General features: G+C 33.0%; 2 protein-coding genes across 2 annotated transcripts; both read right to left on the reverse strand.

Annotated features, from left to right (window-relative positions):
- Positions 1–7,461: 7,461 nt before the first annotated feature.
- LOC147402065 (basic blue protein-like) lies at positions 7,462–9,964 on the reverse strand. The gene is made up of 2 exons (XM_086441606.1): positions 9,755–9,964; positions 7,462–7,878 (listed from the first exon to the last, which is right to left on the reverse strand). The coding sequence occupies exons 1-2, from the start codon at positions 9,933–9,935 to the stop codon at positions 7,670–7,672; spliced, it is 390 nt and encodes a 129-aa protein (XP_086297732.1). The 5' UTR covers positions 9,936–9,964; the 3' UTR covers positions 7,462–7,669.
- Positions 9,965–12,753: 2,789 nt separating this feature from the next.
- Positions 12,754–17,637, reverse strand: LOC147402066 (Transducin/WD40 repeat-like superfamily protein). Its single transcript, XM_086443574.1, has 3 exons — positions 15,777–17,637; positions 14,378–14,997; positions 12,754–13,493 (listed from the first exon to the last, which is right to left on the reverse strand). Exons 1-3 carry the CDS (start codon positions 17,568–17,570, stop codon positions 12,980–12,982), a joined length of 2,928 nt encoding a protein of 975 aa, XP_086299700.1. The 5' UTR covers positions 17,571–17,637; the 3' UTR covers positions 12,754–12,979.
- Positions 17,638–25,301: the final 7,664 nt, after the last annotated feature.

Here is a 25,301-nt window from a genome sequence, read left to right on the forward strand (position 1 = left end):
GAAGGAAAAGTTTTTTTATAAAGTCCCGATGAATGCATGCAGTCAATTGGTATGCGGATTATGAGGCAAGTGCACAGAATCATAGATTATTTTGATCGGAATACACAAGAAAAAGATGTGTGGTTCTATGCTCTTGCCACATCAGCCACATATTAAGACCCTGTGCATTTATCATTATTATTTTTTATATTGTCCAATAGGGGATCTATAATCAGATAAAAGACCCACTAGCCTAGTAAATGTTGAAATATTTAACCAATGGTTAGGAAAAGGTCCATCGATTAGTTGGTTTTGATCAATGAAATCTCATAATTAACATCATATTGGTATAACAATTCAGATAAAAGCTTATTGATTTGAAGTTGAGTCCAAACCCTATACACCCAGGGTGGAGGATGGAAACCCTACTCCCACTCCTCAATACATGCCAAGTAAATCACAATCCAAGGGATTGATGCGTAAAATATGAGACCGGATCCTATGCACCCAGGATGGAGGATTGAAACCCTCCTCCAAGCCTCAACATGCACTAGCCACTTAAGCCACAATCCAATAAATTAATGCCGAAAACCTCTCCTTTTGAAAATTTTCTTGGATTATGACTTACGTGGCAAGTGTTGAGGTGTGAGAGGAGGATTTCAATCCTCCACCCCGGGTGCATACGATGGAATCCAAAAATATCTAATTTTTAAAATTTTCTTGAATTGTGGCTTACGTGGTATTTGTTGAGATGTGGGAAGAGAGTTTCAATTCTCCACTCAGGGTGCATATGATTTGGACTCTAAAGAGTTATTAGTAAATTTCATAAATGATATAGATTAGGTGCCTCAGTTATATCTTATTGTAGGTATCAGGGGCGGAGCCAAGATTTTGTTTTCGTGGGGGCAAATTACAAATAGAAAAATTGTCTGATTTTCTATGGGGGGTAAAGCAGTAGAATGTTAAAATTTTTTGTGGGGGCAAATTACAAATAAAAAAATTTTCAAAACTTCTGTGGGGGCAAAGCAGTAGAATGTTAAATTTTTTTTTAAAATTATTAATACCTCCCTATGCATTTTAGAAATTCTTGTGGGGGCAATTGCCCCCACTGCCCCCACTGTAAATCCGCCCCTGGTAGGTATCAAAAATTTAAAAGAGACCTTCTAATTCTCTAAAGGGTCCCGTTCCCCACCCTAAGCTTTACCCTACACTTTAACAAACGTGTTTTATCCTACATGGGTTAGAAGCTTTGGAATGTGCTGATTTTTGGTGAGGATGATCTCTACGGTGAGGAGATCATCCTCACCAAAAATCAGCTCATTCCAAAACTTCTAACCCCATCAAAAATGATTTTAAAAAAATGGACGGTCCACGATTTTTCAACTTGTAAACATGGGGCTAAAAATTTCGGAATGGGCTGATTTTTGGTAAGGATGATCTTCTAATCATAGATATCATCCTCACCAAAAATCAGCCCATTCCAAAATTTCTAACCTTTGTAGGATAAAACACGTTTGTTAAAGTGTAGGGTAAAACTTAGGGTGTTGAACATTTCCCTTTTCTAAATTATCAGAAAGCCCCTAGAATTAAATTTGGGCCTACACATCTAAAATATGGCCCATTGATTAAGACAAACTTCATATGGTTTGGGTTTGGGCTTTGGCTTTCGTAGATAAAACTTATGCTCCAACAAATCCATGTGATCTGCATTAAGTATTAGACTCATACACCCAACAAATAGATTGGCCCATGGTTAAGTCCAAAATCCACTAAAATGAGTTGGATTAATAACAAAATACCATTTAAACTGATTATGTGAAATCCGATTAAATCAAAGGCATATTTGAAAATATCCTCTTACTTTAAGTTTATAAATACCAAAGCCTCCCTCATTAGAAGGGGATCTAAATCACTTTCTCTCAAAAGACAAAAACTCTCACTTTAGAGAAGAAGAAGTTCACTAACACTCTAACTACAAAGCAAAGTTCTTCAATAGATTCAGATTCCGATTAAAGAGAAGATCAAGTCTAAAACTCTTCTCCGAAAATTAAGAAATCTTTCTTAGTCGATAAAGTATGAATCTCGAGGAGAAGAAAATCTATATAAACCTCTACAGAAGATCAAGTATAACAAAGTCATCGTCAAAACAACCTTCTTAGTCGATCACTATACGTCACGATATTTACTTTTATATTTGACTGTTAATTAAAGGATAACACTAAGATTTGTATCTCCTTTTTTATTAAAAATCAATAAAATCATTTGTGATCTTTTTACACAAATCTCGAGGTAGATTGTGAAATTTGTTGTCGGTACTTACCATTTTAATTAATTATATTAAAATAATAAAAAAATGTGATTTGATAAATATTTTGGAATGATTTCAATGCTTCTTGCCATGACTTGGTAAATTTCTTTTAAAAAAACTAAAAAATAATGGTAGAATGACACTGAAGAACTCTTTATTGAGAATATATAGTTCTAGTACAAAATATGGACTATTTAAGTCTTACTTAATAAAATATTAGTCTATTTAAGGATCTTTTGAAGATTTTTTAAAGAAAAATACTTGAAATACCCTTTTAATAACTTTACAAAGTGTTTGATCTAAAAATATCTGGAGTCAAATAAAAAATTTATTTAGTTATTAATATTTTGTAAAAATAAAAAATAAAAATTTTATTTATTAAAAATTATTCATAAATTAAATATAATTTTATTTGACTCATTTGTATCGATTTGCTAATTTTTGAGTTAAATCAATTCGATGAACATTTAAGTCGAGTTTTAAAATTATGTTATAATTATTTAAAATTATTTATATGTTTTAATAAATCTAACATACATAGACCAAATCAATTTGATGATGATCATATTCATCTCCATCATTTATGTGATTTAAAGATTACTAATTTTGGTAAGAGAAATAAGTTTTTTTTTTCTTTTCAAATTGATCTATCAGAGATGATCATAGTTAAGGGCCATGTCATTAATTATAAAACATTGGAGTAGTTCAAAAATTCTCAAATAAATATGTTTCTTTAAACACCAAAAAATCATTGAAAGGGTAATTATGGTATTTTGGCTTCAAAAATTCTTTTTAGACTAATGTTTGATAAATTGGGTATTAAAGAGTCCATATTTTTTTAGAAGGGATTTTTTAGTACATATTTTAAAAAACAATAGTTCTTTACGGTCATTGTCCGTCCCAAAAACTATTCCAGATCAAGATGAGTCAGGCTTCCTCATTTGAAAATGTGACGTGAAACCAGGATTTAAAACCATAAATAAGAAATGAAAAAAATTCTTACATATAAGAATGTCTTCTGTACAGTCGAAAAGGCCAACAGACCACTCTTGCTGTTGAGAGCCTTCATCAATCTCCATTTTTTCAGAAACCAACATTAATCTCCATGATTTCTGAAAACTAAATTAGGAAGGTTGGATGAAATGGAAGGACCCAAATTCTATCTTTATATATACTCGTCCACCTACATTAAATAATAGCTAAAAATTTCTTTGGGAGGGTCGATGTAGTTTCTTTAGTTATTGTTTTATCCGTCGTACATTAGTTAAATACAAGTGGGGTTAGAAACAATTAATTGAGAATGATAGGATTAAATTTAAATAATAATAAAGAAACTTGATAACTAAAATAAGGGCAAAGACTTTTTTACCATTTTCAAACTATAAATATGACAAAAAATCAGGGATATTTTATGTAAAAGTCTCTTATTTTTCATGAACATTTCAAAGAAAACTCATATATTATATCCAAATATTTATTATAACTAAATAAAAATAACTTTCAACTGGCATACATATCTTTACTATTACTATTATAATGGGAGAAGCAAGTAGGTGTGGTTCAAGTTTGACACCAAAATTTCGATCTTTCAAATACCCCCACTTTTACATTTAAACTTTGTATAATCAAGTTCATTTTGATCAATAATCAAGAAATTTAAAATTACAAAAATATCTTTTTTATTGTTTAATATTTAAAACAGTCATGTTGGAGTAAAATTGATGTACATTTTAATGTTACTTCAGCATTATTCTATTTAAAAAACCTTTAATTAATATTTTAAATTATAAATAAGTCCTCCTATACTTATACATTTGTATGTGCCACCTTCTAATACATATAATTAGATATGTCACAAGGCCTTACCCTCTCATATTAAATATTGAGGGTAAAACTACACTTTCACCACCTATATTTTTGGCATAATTTTATGTTGACCCCCTAATGTTTTGACAATTGCACTTACCCTCCTTATAATTATCTAAGAGCATCACTTAACCCCCCATCCATCTATAGGCCGTTAATGCAAGTAGTTTAAATTTTTTATTTTTATAAAGTTCGTTTCGCCCTTTTTAAAAATGTTTACTTTTTGTAAACAAAAATAACCCTTGGAAAAAACTGAGTCCATGGCAAGATGTGAATGCTTAGACGGTTGTCTTTGTTTTCAAAAAGAAAAGATAAAATGAGGGTGAAAGAGGAAAGTAACATCTGATTTTTTAACACTGTAAATGAAATGGGAGGTAAGTGCAATTATCAAAATATTAGGGGTCAACATGGAATTATGCTAAATTACTGGGGGTCAAAGTGTAATTTTTCCAAATATTAATTTGTACACCTCTTGAGTACATCCAAAAAAAATATTGTTTTTTAATAAATGAAATAAAATATTTCCGACGTATATAACATAGTGGATCTATTCCATACATGTTGGCATTCCTACCATGACGTCATGGACGAAGCCGAAAATATATACTACTTTTTAGTTCTTTTCGAACGAACTCATATTTTGTCTATTTGGTAGTATTTGAATGCATTTTAAAAAACTTGATGAGTCAACTCAGAAACTCAGCTGAATCAACCCGGTAAATGGTAAATGAAACGAAATAAATAATTCATCAATATTTACTTTGAAAGGGAGCCAACCTATATATATACTAATGTACTTATCATAATCAAATTATTTTTAAGTTGGGAAGTGTTCAGTTATGTGAGTTATTACTCTAGAATCTAATATACATCGCACACGTATAATAGAATTTAGAATCCAAAATATAATTAATTCGTCTTACACTTAGGCAATTGAGCAAATAATTACGACGATTTAGTCATTAATCTAAACGTCCAACAAAATATTTGCAATATTCTAGTTGAGTTATTTATCATATAATTCCTTGAAAACATTTGAACAATAAGAAACTTCTAAACCTAAGTCAAAAGAATTACATCTTAGATCTCAAGCAACTATTGGAAAAACTCAAGACATAATAAAATAAAATAAAATAAATCTAAAAATATATATGAACATCCCTTGTAAGAGAGAGAGAGAGAGAGCAAATAAATTTTTTTCTAAAGAATTGCATTTGTCAATTCATTAATAGAGAGAGACTTGTCTAAAAAGGCTGCTGGAGAGTGGAGATGATCGAGAGATTGATAAGTCCAGCCGATTGAGGAGGCTAGAACTTCCTTGGTAACTTAAGCTAATGTCAAAAAAAAATAAATTTATTGAATATTGTAATATAAATGAAAAAAAATCATTTTCTAAAAAAAATACATGAATTTTTCAAATCATTAAAATTATTTAGAAGAATAATACTTTTATTGAAAAATAATTATGAATTTTTTGCGAATGAAATGGTAAATTGCTAACAAGGACCACACTAGGGGTGTCAATGCGTTGATTTTGATTAATACCACATACACTCAAATTTGAAACCTAAATAAAATTTGAATTCCTATTCTTATGTATTTCGATTCTAGGTATGGATGCTTGGAATCAGAACCGACCCTAGAAATGTCCGATATCTATCAGGAATCCATTAACATAAATAATACTTATTTGAATAAGAAATATATATATATATATATATGGGAAATGTTCAGCACCCTAAGTTTTACCACACACTTTAACAAATGTTTTTTGTCTTACATGGGTTAGAAGTTTTGGAATGGGCTGATTTTTGGTGAGGATGATCTCTATGATTAGAAGATCATCCTCCCCAAAAATCAGCCCATTCCAAAATGTTTAGCCCCATGTTTACAAGTTGAAAAATCGTGGACCGTCCATTTTTTGTAAATCATTTTTGATGGGGTTAGAAGTTTTGGAATGAGCTGATTTTTGGTGAGGATGATCTCCTCACCATAGAGATCATCCTCACCAAAAATCAGCCCATTCCGAAACTTCTAACCCACGTAGGACAAAACGCGTTTGTTAAAGTGTGTGGTAAAACTTAGGGTGCCGAACGGGACCATATATATATATATATATATATATATATATATATATATATATATATATATATATATACAATTAGTTATAAATGTAACAATTTAACTTGTAATTCCTCAACTAAAAGTTAAGATCAACAATAAAATTTTCTAGTAAATCATACCTTTGAGGATAAAATTGTTGAAAATTATTATATATAGTATGAACCTATTTATTTGCTGTTGAAATTGTATAATAAAACGATAAATGAATGCATGATCATGTAGAGAAAAATGTAAAAACAATTAAAGAATTCACACTTTTTTTATATTTTAATTTTGATTCCTCTACAATTGTTTGGTCGATATTGGTGTACGCAAGCCCAATTAATCAGTTTGGGGTACATCGGGTAATTGGTACCCATTGACACCTAATTAGCGACACTACAAAAAGCAAGCTCCGTACCAAATGTGGAAGGAAATCATCTTATTTACGTGGGTCAGCGAACATTCATAAAATATTTAAAAAAGTTAGTGAAGTTTTGGTAAGGAAGACGTAGTTGTGGTAAGAAAGATACTATTGACACACCAACTTTTACTTATAACACACCAATTTATATAATTGCTGTGTAATTAAAATTTTATATGCCAAAAGAATTTCGCAAATAACCTATTCTATTAAACCATTATAGATTATGATGTGAAATGTCAATTTTACCCGTCTTATTTATTATAAAAAAAATTTTAAAAAAAAATATTTTACCATAACAGTAAAAACAATATGATTTGGTAAACTTCTTGAAACGTGCACTACCCAGTACTTTTTGGATCTCTTGCCCAAGATTTGCTGAACATATATACACTTTTATTCTTATAAAAGAAGTAATTTACATTAATTTGTCCATTTATTTTAGGTGATCGCTTGTGTATTGTAATCATACAGTCTTGATTGTATTCTAGAGTGGAATTTGCAAGTAACCCAATCCATAGTGAGAGATCTCGTTTTAAAGCTAACGATACCCATTGGTCCAGAATCCATTCTCAAAGTAACTTTAACTATTTCTTATGTAATGGTCTTTGTTCCGATTTGGAGCCAATACACACCAAGAAGTTAATAGGATAGATGTATATACTTAATGCGTCTTCTTCGAGATTAATTGGCCTTAATTAGTATCTGGTGATCCTCGATGTAATATTGACAAAAAAAGGTAGAAAAAAGGATTTTCATAAAAAAAAAAAGCTGCACCCAAACAAGCCCCAAAGGATTCTTCATACAAACAAACATACATGGACATGGTTATTTAAAAGATCAATCCCTCCTAGTGGGGATGACACTTCCATCACACAATACACAAGAGTTTAAGTAGTACACACAGTCCCTCCTAGTGGAGGTGACACTTTCATACACAGTCCAATATTATAGTGTAAATAGTACTATTAGGCTTGAAGTTGTCTTAATTACTGTGCAGTCACTTTGATTTTCATGCCTGCAGAGCAGTGACCAGGAAGGCTGCAGAGAAAGAAGTTGTCACCCTTCTTTAGTGTGAACTTGTCGTTACCACTTGACTGTGCCTTCTTCAAGTCCGAAGCTGAAGCCTTGCAGCTGTTGTACGAATTAGCAGTACTAATCGGCACTGTATTGTGTGCTCCAGGTTTGTAGTTGAACTCTACCATAGAAAATAATCAAGAACTTGTTTAATAAGATAGGTAGCTTTTGGCGCAAATTCTAATTTTTAATCCCAAAAATGGCTTTTGTATTCTTTTGAATTCTCACGAAAGTCAGAATTCAAAATCGAGTCAAAAGCAGAAGCTGTCCAGATCAACTTCTAGATTATAACTTTTGTGGGAATTCAAATGGACTGTACTCAAATTTTAAGTTAATGACTAAAATGCCCCCAAATCTTTACAGGTTTTGAAGTCCAAAATTTTTGATAATTTTTTTTTTATCATTGTTTGAGTTTTCTGTCGACTTTTGCTTCAGAGAATTACAAAAGCAGAAGGAATGGAAACTTGATTTCAAAAATATCATGTGCTTTTGGACTTTTGGTAGTAAAATAGCATCTTTGGATATCCTACTAATTATAGTTGATGTTTTTATGCCTTTTGTCATCCACTTAATATTTTACAAGCATTAATTATAGCAACTGCAAACAGGTGTCTCTATTTTAACATATTCCTACATTTTACTTGTTACACCCCAATTTAAATAAAAAAAATAAAACCCACTAATTGTATGAGAAATCAAATTTGGTCTGATCATCTTATGTTTAGTAGAAAAATATAAATTTATATATTTAAATTAATTTTATTTATTTAAAAAAAAATACCAAAAAAAATAATAATAATAATAAATATTCATGATTAAACTGATTTTTTTATTATATTTTTTTGTCGAATTTGATCGAACAATTGATTAAATATGCGTTTAAAATAGTTTTATAAATATTTAATAAAATAATTAAAAATATTAAATAATAATAATTGAAAATAAATAAAGGACAAAAATTATATTTAAAATTTATTTTATTGAAAAAGATAATTAAGAATAACATTTATGTAAAATAATGGGGACATAATTGGTATTTTGTACAAGATGAATAGTGAAATAGATACCATCTCTATTTATTTTTTTTGCTTCGTCTCCAAATCGTGAGACGTGAATAGTGATTTAGAGGGTGTGTCGGAAATTAAAAGACAAGTTGGAGCTTAGTTCGAGATATACAGACCGACAGGAGTTGTTCTTATAGATGGTATTTTAAGAGAATTGCTATTGTCACTCCAACTATTACTTATTACACCCCAAGGAAAAATAAAGAAAATGAATGAATAGTTGAAAATAAGTAAAGTTTGGGGGTGCCAATAGAAATTCTATCATTTTATTTTTATTTTTTGCTTTTTGGACTTAGGATTTGGAATTGTTTGACCGAGTGTTATAATGTTTTGTAATGTAGAGCACATAATTTGAGCCAAACTTTACTAATGTTTTAAGAGTGTGTTTAATCTTTAATTAGGGTATGAAAAATAATTTAAAATTTGAGGTGTAATAAGTAAAAGTTGGGGTGCCAATATCAACTCTATATTTTAGTTGCATAAATAAAGATATTAAAGTATTAAGTTTCGTCAGATTCCCATAAGCATTGGAAGCGGGAATGTTTCTCTAGTACTTACCAATGATAATTTGAGTACGAAAACATTTTTTATCAATAAAAATGTGTTTACACGATTCAAATTATAATTCAATATAATGATCAAAATGTCAATAACGTTGGAGTATTGATATGAAGCAATCTAATAAGATATACATTGATATGAAACAATGTAATAAGATATACTGAATCATATTAATAGAGATTTAGATAGAATTAATTAGGACCGATTTTATTTTGATGATATGCATCTTATGATGCTCCACAAGACTTCCCTGAATTTTGTTATAATCATGACGCTTATAGAAGTGATTCCTTAGAAGCACTTCTACTGAAAGCGGAGCTGAGTCAAACAAGCACTTAGATAGAGAAATTTAGAAAGATTGAAGATGCTTACGCAGATTATCTCCTGCAACAAAGTTTTTCTCCTCAACCCAATCAGGGTAAGAGACATCCAAATTCCATCCCAGAGAGTCTCCCACAATATGGGTTGTTGAGGCTTGGCTGTAGCTCGACCAACCTATAACTAAGAAGATAGAGAACAAAACCATGATGCAGCTGCCTCTTCCCATGGCCATATCTATTGTTTAGCTTCTTAAGTTGTTAGTAACTTGGTATGTATGAGTTGATTTATAAGTTCATGAAAGTATGGCTATTTATAGGAAAATGGGTAAATAATTTTGAGGTACCCCCTCAGGAATTTTGGTGAAAATTAGATATATCTTCAGATTTTCAAATTGATGACATCCAATCCTGTCAGCATGGTCTTCTTTGATGGATGTACCGAAATGCCCTCACCTTAAACAACTAGTCAAAAATAAATAAATAGTCATGATAATCTGACTCTCCCACGTGGCATTCTCAAAATACTCTCCTTTAGACTTTATGCCTCGGGATACACAACTGACATCCCATATCAAGAGAGTATTTTGAGTATACCACGTGGGGGTGTCAAATTATCATTACTCATAAATAAACTATGTTAGGCTGCGGTCATCTAGAAGGCATGACCATGTTAGTTGTGTTAGCCCAAGCTTTTTTTCTATATTTTTATTATTATTATTATAAATATAACCCATTCAACTTACGATAATCAAAAGCCCCCCTACACCCCCATCTAAAAATTATAGATCATTTGCTTCGGGATACACAAGAAAAAGATTTATGATTCTATGTATCTTGAGGCAGATGATATACGATTTTGTGATGGGCCATATGTTAGAGGGAGGCATCAGAAAATCATTATTCTTATTTATAATCTACTCAAGATTTTCACCCCGTAGTTAACCTTGCTAAAAATTGTTCATTTTTTTCTTCCAAAATCCTATCTTATTTTTGAGGTTTGAAGGGTGAAGGAGATTGTATCTCGAGGTTGAAGGGTATGCTAAATATTAAGGTTGAAAGAAAGTTTCAAGAGAAAATTAAGGATTCTCTCCCCCCGCCCCTCCTCAAAAAATTTCAAACTCTATAAGGAACTATGAACTATTGCGACAGATAAGAGTGGTGGATAAAAAAATCTGTCACTATTACCTCCATAAAAAAATTTCCACTCTTATTTGCCCTCACAAAAAAATTTCCACGGGTAGTTGCTCCCTCGTAGGCAAAATCCTAACTCCGCCCCCTGGATGAGGGCACCTCAATAATTTTCCACTTAACCTCTCATGTAAGATGGCAGTCAAGGGGTTATATCATCAATTTAAAAAGTAATGGTTATCTCTAATTATCACCCAAACCCAGATGTTTAAATAAAAGCTACCCATTTTTTATTGGTAACTTTAGTTTTACAAGGTAAGGAAAATTTCTTTTATTGAACTAAATCCAAGGTCACAATCAGAAAAATATGACAAAGATCATTGTGTACATAATTTAGCATAAATTTTACATCAATAAAAGGAACTCAACTCAACTATAATCAATCTTTTTTGGCCATCTGCACTAAGTTATATATAATAAATAACTATCAAAGTCATTAGTGCTTAATGACAAAGATCAATTTAACTTAGTGCAGTTATACAAGATGGCCACATACAAAATAGACCAATTATACATTATCTTGATACACAAAATCAGTATATGGCATGGCCACTTATACCTTGAAGATATGAGACTGATTTAACTTGTAATCCCACTTGTGGGATCTATATGGATATCAAGTTGGATGATCCGACCGCAAAGTAAATATTATTGGGTGGTTTGGATTCAACCCATGCCCAAGTCTTAACCCATGGGTTCAATGGTATCTAGATTTGACAGTGATGGTCTTGGTTTGGTGGCATGGTTGACCCTATCAAAAATGGAATTTCCAGGAAAATTGAGAGAAGAAAATAGTTTGTTTGATAGATTTTGAGTCAGCTAGGCCTACAAGGGACAAAATCCAACAGTTGATTGTGATCTCAAACTCTAAAAACAGCAATCTTTCAAAAATAGGTTGAATTTGAGTCAAAATTGAAATTTTTTGGTGGCGAACTAAATTTGAAATTTATATTCTAACAGAAGTTAGAGAACACTAAAAATAAACTTTGGAATATAATCTTGGGTCCCACTAATATTTATTTGGATCCAAAAGTACCAAAAACTGATCAATTGGAGGCATATTGTCCCTAGTTGGTGGGTAATAACTGATCATAACTGAGTCTTTTAAATATAAAAAAAAAAAAATACAAAATTCTCTTTTTAACAGCTTCATCTTTTTTCTTTTCATGATTTTAGAATGACTTTAAGGGATTTTAGAGTTATATTTTGGATGATTGTTTAATAAAATAGTTTTCTACAGAGACATTTTAGTAACTGAACAATAACTAACAAGCATACACTTACTCTCAAAAAGAGTATCCTAAGGTGCTTAAATGGAATTTGAAAAAATTATCTGGCTGAGAAATGGCCTTGTGCACCTTGAAATTTCCTCTAGAATTACTAAATTTTGTTCATCACTAGAAACATACCACCTCGAATGTAATTATTTGACAAGTCAAGCAAATACAAGATGGGGTACCCATGGTGAGGAATCAATGACTTACACATCACCAGGCCTTGACATGTCTCAAGCCTATTTACTTCAATGAGAAGGGAAATTACTTCAATGAGACAATTCTATTTTTAGAAATAACCTTAAATTAACCTCAAAGCCTCCCCTTTAATCCTTCCCTCTTTTACTTCTACCCCAAAATGAGATATTTTTGCTATGAAGGCACCTTTTATATGAACCTAACATGAATCCAACCTTGATCCAATTGTCCAAGTGGTACAAGAAAAGCAGATTTCATTTAATCCAGGTTTGCATTGTAACACATAAAATCATGGATCCAACCATCATCATCAATAATAAGCCAAAAAAAAAAAAAAAAACAGAACATAAGTATGAGTCACAAAATGTGTAAGAGAAAGAAAATGATACCAACTTGAACATGATCAAATAATCTTAATTATATAGTTCTACAAATTGGATCTTCTATATCACAGTAGTACTGATGAGATTCAAGAAATTCTTCAACTGGAAAATTCTAACAAACATAACAAAGGTTCTATATTTCTACAATAAACACCTGCATTTGAAGCAGTGATAGTATCATTGTCATGTCCAAGACTACATTACAGAAATTATATTTAAATTATGTGCCAATAACTACAATAAATACCTCCAAAGTGCTGGACGATCTTTAGATATAACAAGAACCCGAGATGACAAATAATCAAAAGTTGGGGAATATAAATCATCAGGGCCAATGATATCTCTAACTTCTTGAGCCTTCCCGTAATCAACACCAAAAGATGGCATCCCTTCATTTTGTGAGGCCTCAAATACAAACAGACCCAATCCGCTAATTCCCATCACGAAATCAGAGTTCCCCCATACTTGAGATATGGCTGAGTAATGGGAATGAGCATTGGACTGTGGTAGTGCATATGTGCTGACAAGCCTTCCTTTACGTAACGAGTATTGTTGAACATGTGAGCGGGCTTGATCCTTTGTGCATCCTAGAAAAATGGAATCCCCACGGGAGAAGATGGACTGAACACTAACTCCATGTTTGGATATCTTAAGACCTACACCAGATGGGAGACGGAAGTCTAAAACGTTAATGCTGTCCTGGGTGCAGAACACACCATCGTTTCCTTCAGCTTCTGACGAACTTGTCCTACATTTCAAATACAATGATTCAGGGATACTAAGATTTGCAAAGTCACCGACACCCCCAGTTACACCAACTTCAATATCAAATCTCTCTTCCTACTTCCACATATTTTCAATTTGCCTCATTTCACTTCATACGTCCTAACATTACAATACAAAGAGAAACAAAAAAACAATGAAGGACAATATAGGTCTATATTTGGGATCAGGAGACAACCTTATTTTGACAACCATTGTCATATGTTGTTACAGGATGGGTTGATTTTTGTGAGGATGATCTCCTCACCATAGAGATCACCCTCACAAAAAATCAGCTCATTCCAAAACTTCCAACCCCATCAAATTTAGTATTTAAGTTAACAGTAAAAAATGATGATCCACAATTCTTCAACTTGTAAACCACTTTTGACGGGGTTAGAAGTTTCAGAATGGGGTGATGTTTTTTATGAGGATGATCTCCTCACCATAGAGATCATCCTCACAATAAATCAGGCCATTCCGAAACTTGTAAACCATATAGGACAATGATTGTCAAAATAAGACTCCTGATCTGAACCCATATATTTTATCAAATAAATATCAAATTTCATTTAGAATTCACAGATAAATCTATCTAAGACCATAATAAAAAACATAAACCAAAAATGGGTGAAAAAGAAATAATGAATGACCAGCAACAGAAAATGATCCGGGTTTTCTATCTAAGAATAAATTTGTTATGAAAGAGAATGCTTCTTGAACAAGAAGTTCATAACCATGCACTCCTGTTAGAGTCAGTTGACAAGTTAATAACAATTCAAAATGAAAATAAGTAGACCAAAATGTGCAACAGAACATAAGAGAGAAAATTAAATGACAAGTAACAATAGTATAGAACAATATTTTTACCTTCGACGAACCCCTCCACCTAATTCAGCGTCTGTGTTATTCACATGAAGAGCAGACACCTTTCGTCCGGACAAAGCAACGGACAACAATGCTTGCGGAGTGAGTGAGTTCACATCCCAAAGACTAACGGCTTCAGTTTCAGCCACAACAACCTTCCCTCTGTTCCTCCACTGCAAAGGGCTTGAGTAATCCATCGCTATCACTGGCCTCTGTACTTCCCATTTCATAACCTCCTCCCCATCACGAATATCAAAAACCCTAACAACCTTTTGAGAGCTTCCAGTGGAGACAAGAAGTGGTCCACATGGTTTATACCACCAGTGTTGGTTTTCAGCGGCAATGATCGTGGACAAAACATTTCTTCTGTAAGCACCTTTGTTGGGCAGGGAACCAAGTACTGTTCTTGAAGAAGAATTGATTGTTTCATCCTCGATATGAAAAGCTCGAACATCTTTGGTGTAGAAATCCCACACACAAAATCCTGATTCCAAAGTATTTCCAGATGATGCCGCAACAACATATCTTCCTGAGCAACCGTCGGCACCGGGAGCACGCATTAACCAACAATCTCCCCATAAGTTAGGTGAAACTCCAGTAGGGGGCTTATATTCGGCCTTCTCCTACATTAAGGATAAATCAACAGTGCATGAAGTCAAGCCCAAACAACATGAGAATGCTCATGTTTACACTCATGCTTACATATTTACAGTTAAAAAATGTTATGTAAGAAATGAAAGATATAAGAGATATACAGACAGAAAATAACACATTATGCTTTCTTAAATGTGAGATCAAGCAAGAAATTATTATTCTAGACAATCAGTTTAATAACAATGAGAAAGAAGTAACCAACAAAAAAAGGTAAGAATAAAGACTTGATTGTAGTTCTAACAAATGGGTTGCTATCTTTTAATTTAAGAGGGTTAAAGGAAGTGTATGGAGTACAAAACATGGTTTTAAATCTCACTCGACTCATCGTATTGTTCAACAACGAGAAGGATGTACACGGCATCTCATATTTCACACCATCTCGCGAGATAAACGAGATGAATTGGACGATATTTTGAAAATCTCAACCAGGTCAAAATGGATTTTGTATTTTTTTATTAAAATATTTAATTTTTTTATATTCGAAATATTTATTATATAAATAAAACATGATTTTATGTCAACATATTCGAAGATACCTTATTTTATTTATAAAAATTATAATTATTTTCATTTAAATATATATGAATAAATCATTCTAAACCAAGTTAAATTGTTTATCTTGTCCAAAACAAGTCAGACTCGTCCATGGATGAGACGAGACATCAAACCGAGTTTTGAAACCATGATACATCTTAAGGGTAAAATAAAACATTGAAGTATGAATTTGAGATTGGAGACGAAAGCCTACCTCAGAGTTTGTAATATCATAGAAGGAGCATGAACTATCATCATGAGCAAGTAAGACCGATTCACCCTCTGATACAAACCATCCGCCTGTTGAGTTCTTACGGCCTATTTCATTCATCTGTTCCAAGCAAGAACCTTCGATCTCCTCTTGAATAAACATTTCTGGCTTGTTTTCCTGATCATCAAAGTCGTCAAGGGTTTCATCAGTTGTGAGTCTGATCTCCACATCATGATTTCCATCAACCAAGATATCTGAATTATCTTGTGCAGCTGAACTTTCAGTACCATCCATATCTTGAATTTCACAAAACTCCAAACCAATCTGCTCATCTTGTGTCCTGACCTTAGACTGATTTTTGTTCAATGAAGCCAAGAACTCCAATGCAATAGGGTTCTCATCAATGGGGCTCAACAACACCACTTCCTTCTTTGTGTCACCACTAGGTTTTGATAGGTGTGGTTGATCATTTTCACCGATCATCGATGATGTGCTCAATGACGTCCGACTTTGAAGTAATTTGTGATGAGGAAAGAGCCTTGCTTCTAATTCTTCATGATTCAAACCTCTAACAGAATTTTTTGAACAACCCATCTGTTCATTTTGATTCGCCTCCAAATTCTTGGACGGCTGATTATCATTTTCAATAATAGCAGACATATTTGAGCTTCCAGGATTATCATTTGACACATGACACATGGCTTTCTCAATTCCAGAAATTTTGTCTTGGATATCTGATAGTATAACCTTTGATGCATCAGGGTTGTTCATATCCAGCATATCTTTGGTTCGCTTGATATCCGATGCAATTCTCTTAACTTTTCCTTCAAGAAAGGCGAGCTTCTCATGGAGCTTGCTTGGGTACTTATTAATAACTCGAACACCATTACCTTCATCAGTAGTACCCTTTGATTTTGAATTTTCCGAAACTCTGAAACCGTTTAAATTTGAATCAAGATGACCTGTATCACAAGATTTTTCAAGAACTCTCGGACCATTTGTAACTGAATCAAAATTAGCTTTCTCCTTAAAATCTTCAGAATCTTTTCTTCCACCATTCAGAGCTTTTTCACTTGTAATCCTCACATTCAAATCTAAAGCCCCATTAAAATCTTTCTCATTTGATCTTGTTGAATTTAAGTTTAAATTAACATCTCCGTTACAGTTACCAGATGCCCTAACACCATTCAGATTAGAAACTTTTTCAACAATTTTCTCTGAATTAACACTGTGGTTAGCTCTATCCTTGTAAACTCCTGAAACCCTAAACCCATTATCGATTCCTTCATTAAATTTTGAATTCGAGCTCAAGCTAGGTTTTTGTGATTGAGATTTCTCTAAAACCCTAAAACCATTCACAGGTTTCCCCCCTTTTGAACCAAGAAAATCTGATCCAGCCATCGAACCTTTTTCTTGGGTTTTAGCCGATCGATCCGACACAGAAACCCTAGACATTCTATCAGAAAGAAACCGAGCAAAATCAGAGGGACTAGAACTCCTACCTCTTGGTATGGATGACGTTGACCATCGAACCCGCGAGTCTCCATCCTTGATCGGTCCAACCGGCTTCTCGATTCGTGGGATTGGAACCGGTCGGACCGTCGGTTTCTGACACACGACCGGAACTCTGGTGGCGGAGATGGATCTAAGGTTTTCTTTTCCGGTGGGTTTCTTGCAGCTCCCGCCGTTATCTTTCTCAGAGATCGGGGTTAGGGTTTTTGATGGCTTTAACGCCATTATTTTTCCTCCGGCGCCACCTCTCTCTTTAACACGGCGAACGGTCGCTGATGACGACATTTTTTCTTTCAGAGATAGACGAGTTGAGAGAGAGAGAGAGAGAGATTGGTTTTTGTGACAGAATTTTGGGATAAATGGAGGGAAATGGTTCTGAAATTTTGAATTTGAATTTCAGCTGGAATGGGTACGCTCCAGCAAAAGTAAGTCACGTGGGCCTAATAATGAATAAGGGTATGTCATCCACTTCGCGGCTTGGCCCTTGGGCTTGTTTGGATCGACCTGGATCCGACCTGATTCATATATAGTTGGATATTTTTAGAGAGTTGATATTGCCACACCAACTTTTGTTAACGCCACACTAATTATGTGCTATTCTTTGGTGTTTTACATAGGACTCTTTTTAATTTTAAAAAAGAGTTGTTATTGGACCCCATCTTTTACTTATTATATCTTATTTGTTAAATTGTTTATCGCACCCCAACTAATTAAAGATTAAAACTCAATCTTCAAACATTAAAAGGGTTTGGCTTGAATTATAATCCCAACATTGCAAAGTATTATTACACTCAGTTCAGACAATTTTGCGCCCACCACTATTGCATATTTGTAGAAAAGAATTGAGGATAATCAAAGAATAAGAGAGATGAAACATCTTTAGCGAGAATTTTGATTGTTATTAGACAAATTTCGAGGGTGATAAGATGGGTTCTATTAAGATTTGAGTGTTATAACTAATAGGGTCGTCAAGGACTCGAATTGGTTTAAATTTGAATTGAATTTGACACAAGTTGTTTTGGATACAAATCCAACTTGTTCTAGCTACATTTAGACCATGATTCTATTTAGGAATACAATCTTATAAGAATGAAAAATCTCGCTTTCTTATCTTAGTTTTGTCAACAACTCCTTACCCAATGCATTTATCATAAGTACAAATTCATGGATCATCTCAAGGATTTTTCTATTTCCATGGTAGGGTTGATAGATATTTGGTTGGATCATATATACATGCATCCAATTGGATACTTATTGGGATTAGAACAAGATTCAGCCCGATAACTCGTAAGATAAGATCATATTTGTGTCAGACCTCAATATTGGGATCCAAAATAAAATCCAATGCTGATTTGAACCTAAAAACTAGCATAGTTGAAGTTGGTCCAAATAAAATATAAAGGAGTGACTATTTGCACACACCAAAAATATTCTATATGCCCACCTAACCTTAAAATGTTAAAAAAAAAATGAAATTTATATTTTTACCTTTTTTTATTATTTAAATTCTCATTGCACACATCATAATATACAAAAGAAAAAATTGATTTATTCTTTTTCTCTCTCTTTTATATTCACCTCCTTTTAAGTTTTGTGAAAGGTTAAATCAATGAAGATTAGGTTTTAGGGTTTCTTTTTCAAGTTATCGTATTTCTTTGTTTATTTATTTATTTTTTTAATTTAATTATTAGGAAAAATGAAAAATCGTTATTAAAACATCCAAGATGATAATTTTAAATTAAAGAACTTAGATATTTTTAGACAAATTTTGTTCTGTAGGTTCAGACTGAATTTGCTTCAACAAATTTGATAGGTACCTACCGAATATTTCTAAACATATCTAGTAGGTACCTAGTGAATAAATTGTATACTGAACATAACTTTCTCATGTGGGTGGCTTTGACTTGATTAGAGGTGTTAGGTTAAGAAAAATGAGTAAGATCAAAGATTAAAATCCTCATTGAAACATTTTTAGATGTAAAGAAGAAAAATAAATGAAAGAGATCTACAGAAAGAGAGAGAAGAAGAAGAACATAAGAAATGGGTTTGATAAGCTATGGGGTGTTTACATTGAGAATCTTGTTTAAATAAGTGTGTGCATTGAGAATTTTTTACTTTTTATGTGTATGTTGAGTAAGTGGGAGTATTTTTGGTGTGTGCACTATTTGGGTTCGATCTGAACCTCTATAAAAAAAATCTCCAAGTTTTTCGATTCAAAATCATCATTTTGAAGGTTTTAATAGTGGTTTTCTCATCTTTCTTGGTGATTAAATGTAATATATATATATATAAATTGCATTTATAGAAAATCACTTAAACGGGTGCAATTAGCCTGTGTGTGCAAATAGAGTAACCTATAAGTAGCCAATCTCTATAGGATATTTTCTGGGGCTCCATTTCAAGTATGAAAGAGCACCTTTGTGTAGTAAATAAGGATTAGTTTTCACTATAGTTATCCATTGTAGCGTGTGACTGTCAAATTAGTTTACAAGGACTATTTACACTAAGGAAGAGCAAAATGATCCCTCTTGTTTTATCTTTGTATCACAACCTTCACATTGAAAATGAAATTTCACTAAGAATATTCAAGTAAGAACACTAGCTAACAATAATCTATCTCTGATGTTATTGTTCTTCCGAGAAAACAACATGGTCTAGAAGGGTAGTATTATATGCGTATTATATGCTAGGATCACAAGGCCCAGTCGATCCTAGCTAATCCATTATTCCATTGAGCTTGAAGCTTGAAAAGTTTGATGTGGTCCAACTCAAAACCAATTGGCAATAAGTGGAGAGGCCCAAAATCTTATAAGGAGAGAGACAATGCAATGAGTGTTTGATGTGGAACTAAACTCAACATGCCCTCGCACGTGGAAATGTGAACTAGGTGACATGGAGAAGAGAAAACGGACTCACTTTGATATTAAGATAAATTTGGGGTTCCAACTCAAAATCAATAGACAATGAGTCAAGAGGATTAGGAGCTTATAAGAAGAGAGACAAGGTAATGAATTTCTGATGTGGGGCTAAACTTGCATGTGTGAGTCGAATTAGGCTAAAGCACGTGGAGATATGAATTGGATGACGTGGAGGAGAGAAAGACCTGCTTTAATACCATGATAAGTTTGGGGATCCAATTAAATATCAATTAGCAATGAGTGGAGAGGTCCAAGAGCTTATAAGGAGATAGACAAGGCAATGAGTGTCCGATGTGGGACTAAACTCAACAAAGCGTGAGAGAGATTTTATCAATTTTTTTTTTATAGATAAAATTAAATGAACTTTTTTGAAAAGATGAGATAGCCTTCAAGGAGAGAATAAACTAATTAACTAGACTTATAATTTGAAGATCCATCTAAAGAACAAAAAATCCTCAAAAAAGACAACTTAAAAAGTCAAGAAATAATTTACACAACAATTATAACAAACCCAACATATGGCAAAGGTAATAAGACTCCACAAAATTCTCTCACCATTACTCATAGACTTCAATTGCCAACTATGGAAGAGTTAGACAATAGATATGGGAAGACAACAAATTTGAAAAGTCACGATGATATATTAATATTGAGAATAATGTTGAAATGACCTCAAGATTGTACCTCATATTGCACATCCTGGCGTGAAGATGTGTAGGAACCATAAATGTTTTTCATCGAGATACAAGTTTACTGTTTGAATAAAAGGAGGGGACCCAACAACCCTAACTTACCAATAATAATAAAAAAAAAACAAAATAGTAAATTAGAGTATGACTAACTGACTCACCACTATACATGCAAATGATTAATTCAGAAATCCACAAAAATAATAACCCTATATCTGATTTGGTGTGTAGTTAAGATGGTATCCAAGGCCACAACCCAAATAAAAAATGCTACTTTAAATGGAATTTTTTGGAAACCAATTGAAAGATGCTGGAAAGATGAGGATACCACATGAAACCAGGGAAGAATAAAAGGATTTAAGAAATAAATAACTCACCATTGTCACAACATACCCAGCTTCTTTGATTTTCCTTGCTCATTCATAGAACAACCAGAAGATATGAGACCAATAAGGTTAGCTATGTTATTTTCTGTGTATCTCATCACAATAGCTAGTTTTGATGGATAGAGGCCCTATTTATTAGGGATAACCTCAATTAAAATGTTCTGTGTACGACTTAAATATTAACAATATTTTCTAATAGGAAAAGTTTAAAATGGTTCAACTTTCTTCTAAACTTGGTGTTCTGTAATTCTTTATTTAGTAATTCACTTTTAATTCTAAACAAAATAATTCCCCTCAGTACTTCGATCCCATCACTTAAGAAACATTAAGTTAGAACGGGTCATCTTTGTGACAAATCACAATAGCAAAGATAACACAATCGCACAAAACACAAGGATTTACATGGTTCGGTAGTGTGCCTACGCCCACGAAAAAGAACAAGAATAGTTATTATTTTCTCTCTTAAGTTTTACAGTCCTAAAAATCTCTATTTACGTAATTGGGAGTTACCAAAACAAGTAAAACTCCCTAAAACAGAAACCCCCCAAAAAGAAAACTTCTTAAGAAAATATTACACGACTACCCTTTTCATACCCCTTAAAAATTCGGAACGGGGGCTCCGCCCTCACACCCCTAGGAAATGGCGTTGTCCCCTTCACTCCTATAGCTCTGTGTAGCGCAACATAATACAAGACATTTACACAACAATCTCCACCTTGCCTTGAATTCTTCCACTTTGAAGAAAATGGTAAATGCTTCATCTTCCATACCTCCTTGAGGTACCCTTCCACACCCCTCACTACCTATCGAAGGATATCTTCAAAACACATCTCAATGGATGTTGACCAAGTCCAAGGAATGCTCTAACTTGGTTGTTGTAACTGGCTTAGTCATCATATATGTTGGGTTGTCATCTGTATAAATCTCCTCCAACATAATCTCTTTGTCAAATACTTCATCTCTAAAAAAGTGAAAACGAACATCTATATGTTTGGTTCTTGCATAGTAAACTTGATTCTTTTTCAAGTATATTGCACTTTGACTATCGTAATACAATAACATATTTTCTTGTCTAATCCCTAGTTCACCTACAAGTTCCCTCAACCAGATTGCTTCTTTGATTGCTTATGTGACTGCCATATATCCTATCTTATAGTAGACAAAGTTGTACTAGGCTATAACATAGATTTCTAACTAATGGATCCACTTGCCATTGTAAATAATACCCAGTGATATATCTTCTATTATCTAGGTCACTAGGAAAGTCTGAGTCAACATAACCAACAACTATGTTTCCCTCTTGGACATCCTTATTGAACTCAATGTCTACATCTAAGGTACCTTTCAAGTACCTAAGAATCCACTCCATCGCTTGCCAATGTTTTTTTTTTGTTCTAATCCGACCGACATATACCAACTAATCACACTAACTACTTGTGATATATCAGGTCTAGTGCAAACCATAACATACATAATGCTCCCAACTACACTAGTATAAGGGATTTGAGATATTTGCTCATTTTCTTCATATGTAATTGGGCACAATTGTGAAGATAGCTTGAAATGTGATGCCAATGACATATTAACCGATTTGAAATTTTGCAAACAAAACCTTTCAACTACCTTTTTCAAGTATCTTCCCTATGACAAGTGTAATTTTCTCAATTCTCAATTTCTTTTTTATCTTCATCCCTAGGATCTTCTTTGCACCTCCTAGGTCTTTCATATTAAACTCACTGCTAAGTTGTCTCTTGAGACTATCCATTTCAAATTTATTATTAACAACAATCAACATGTTATCCATATAAAGCGTTAGAAAAATAAAATAATTATTTTCAAGCAATTTGAAATAAAGACATGGATCAAATTTACATCGTGTGTATCCATTCTTCAACATGAAAGTATCGAAGCGCTTGGAACATTGCCTTGGGGATTGCTTCAAACCATAGAGAGACGTCTTCAAGTTACAAACATAGTCTTCCTTTCCATTTTCTTGAAATCCCTCTGGTTGATGTATGTAAATTTGTTCATCTATCTCTTCATGTAAAAAAGTTGTAATAACATCCAGTTGCTCTGACCCAAGGTCCTGCATAGCTACTATATACAATAAAGCACAAATAGAAGTATACTTGACCACTATTAAAAAAAATTTCATTGAAATCAATACCTTCACGCTGTACAAATCCTTTTGCCACCAATTTTACCTTGTATTTGATTTTCCCATTTTCAGAAGATGATTCATTCTTTCTAAAAATCCACTTGCAGTCAATCATTTTTTTTCTCTTTAGGCAACTTGACTAAATCCCATGTTTTATTTCTGTGCAAAGACTCCATCTCATCCTCCATTGTTTTTTGCCACTTTCCTTGTTGTTCATCAACAAGAGCTTCTTGAAAATTTGACGGTTCACCATTCTCTGTCACAAATGCAAAAGTAACTATATCTATATCTTCAAACCTCCTGGGCATCCTCCATGTGTGTTATGATTTTCGCATCTGATGCTATGAAATTTCTTCTTGTGGAGAACTGGCATCCCTATCTAATTTGCCTGAAGCATCAAAAGTATCAATTTCCACCTCAATGGGATTAATCTCCCTAGTTGTGATTTCATCTTTCTGTCTCTCATGTTTTAACATACTCCCTTCATTGAAGATCACATTTTTGTTTGTCACCATTTTTTTGGTTATAGGATCTCATATTCTATATCATTTTATATAGTTAATGAAGATATCTTTATTTGATTTAGAATCAGGTTTGTTGTACTTATCACTAGGAACATGCATGTAGGCAGGGCATCCAAATATTCTCAAGTAGGAATAATCAATTGATTTACCTGACCATAACTCTTCTAGTGTTTGAAGTTTTATTGCATTCGATGGTGATATGTTAATTAGGTAAGTTGTTGTATTGACCCTTCAGCCCAAAATCTTTTGAACATCCTTGCATTGATCCTCATGCATCTTATTATCTCAAGTAGAGTCCTGTTCATGCATTGATCCTCATGCATCTTGCTCTCTCAAGTAGAGTCTTGTTCATATGTTCTGCAACCCCAGTCTGTTGTGGCATTTTATTTACTATAAAGTTACGTCCAATGCTTAGATCCTAGCAAAACTCTAAAAATTTTCTTTCCTTATATTATCCTCCTTTGTCTAACCTGATACACTTCACCTGCTTACTAGCTTGTTTTTCAACTTTGACTTTTCATTTTTTGAAGATCTCATAAATCTCTAATTTCTAATTCATAAAGTATACCCATACTTTTTTAGAAAAGTCGTCTAGGAATGTCACAAAGTACATAGCTCCTAAATTTGAGGTTACTAGGGCTGGTCCCCATACATTTGAGTAGACATACTTAAGTATCTTTATACTGCATTATTTTGAAGCTCTGAAACGTACCTGCATTAATTTTCAAACACACAATTTTCATAGAAATTCGACTTACAGGTTTTGACTCCCTTTAATATTTTTCTGTTGTGAAACTCCAACATACCTCGCCTACTCATATGACCCAATCGCATGTGCCATAATTTGATTTCATTTTTTTCACTATTTTCTAATGAACCAACAACAACTCCACTTGTTAATATATTCCCTATCAGCTTGTGCAAATTTCCCATCTTCTGACCTTTTAGAACAATCATGACACCTTCCACAACCTTCAAAACTCCACTTACAACAAACTACACCCAGTAGAATCTAATGCACCCAATTTTTTTTCAGACTGGGCACATACCTCACATCAGTCAGGGTATGAATCATTATATCATACATCTTGATTTTAATGGTCCCTATTCCAACTATTTTGCACATTGTGTTGTTACCCATTAATACAATGCCACTATTATATGGTTTATATGTGTCGAACCAATTCCTATTCGGACACATATGGTATGAATATCTTAAATCCAATATTTAAGAATTGCATAGGGTGTCGATGCTTGAGGAAGTGGAAACTAATAATGCATCCCCATCTCTACTGTCTAAAGCTTCTACTGCTACATTTGTCGAATCAGAAGATTTTTTTC

Source organism: Akebia trifoliata, chromosome 5 (assembly GCF_017979445.1).
Source record: "Akebia trifoliata isolate Shusen 1 chromosome 5, ASM1797944v1, whole genome shotgun sequence".
Lineage (NCBI taxonomy): Eukaryota > Viridiplantae > Streptophyta > Magnoliopsida > Ranunculales > Lardizabalaceae > Akebia > Akebia trifoliata.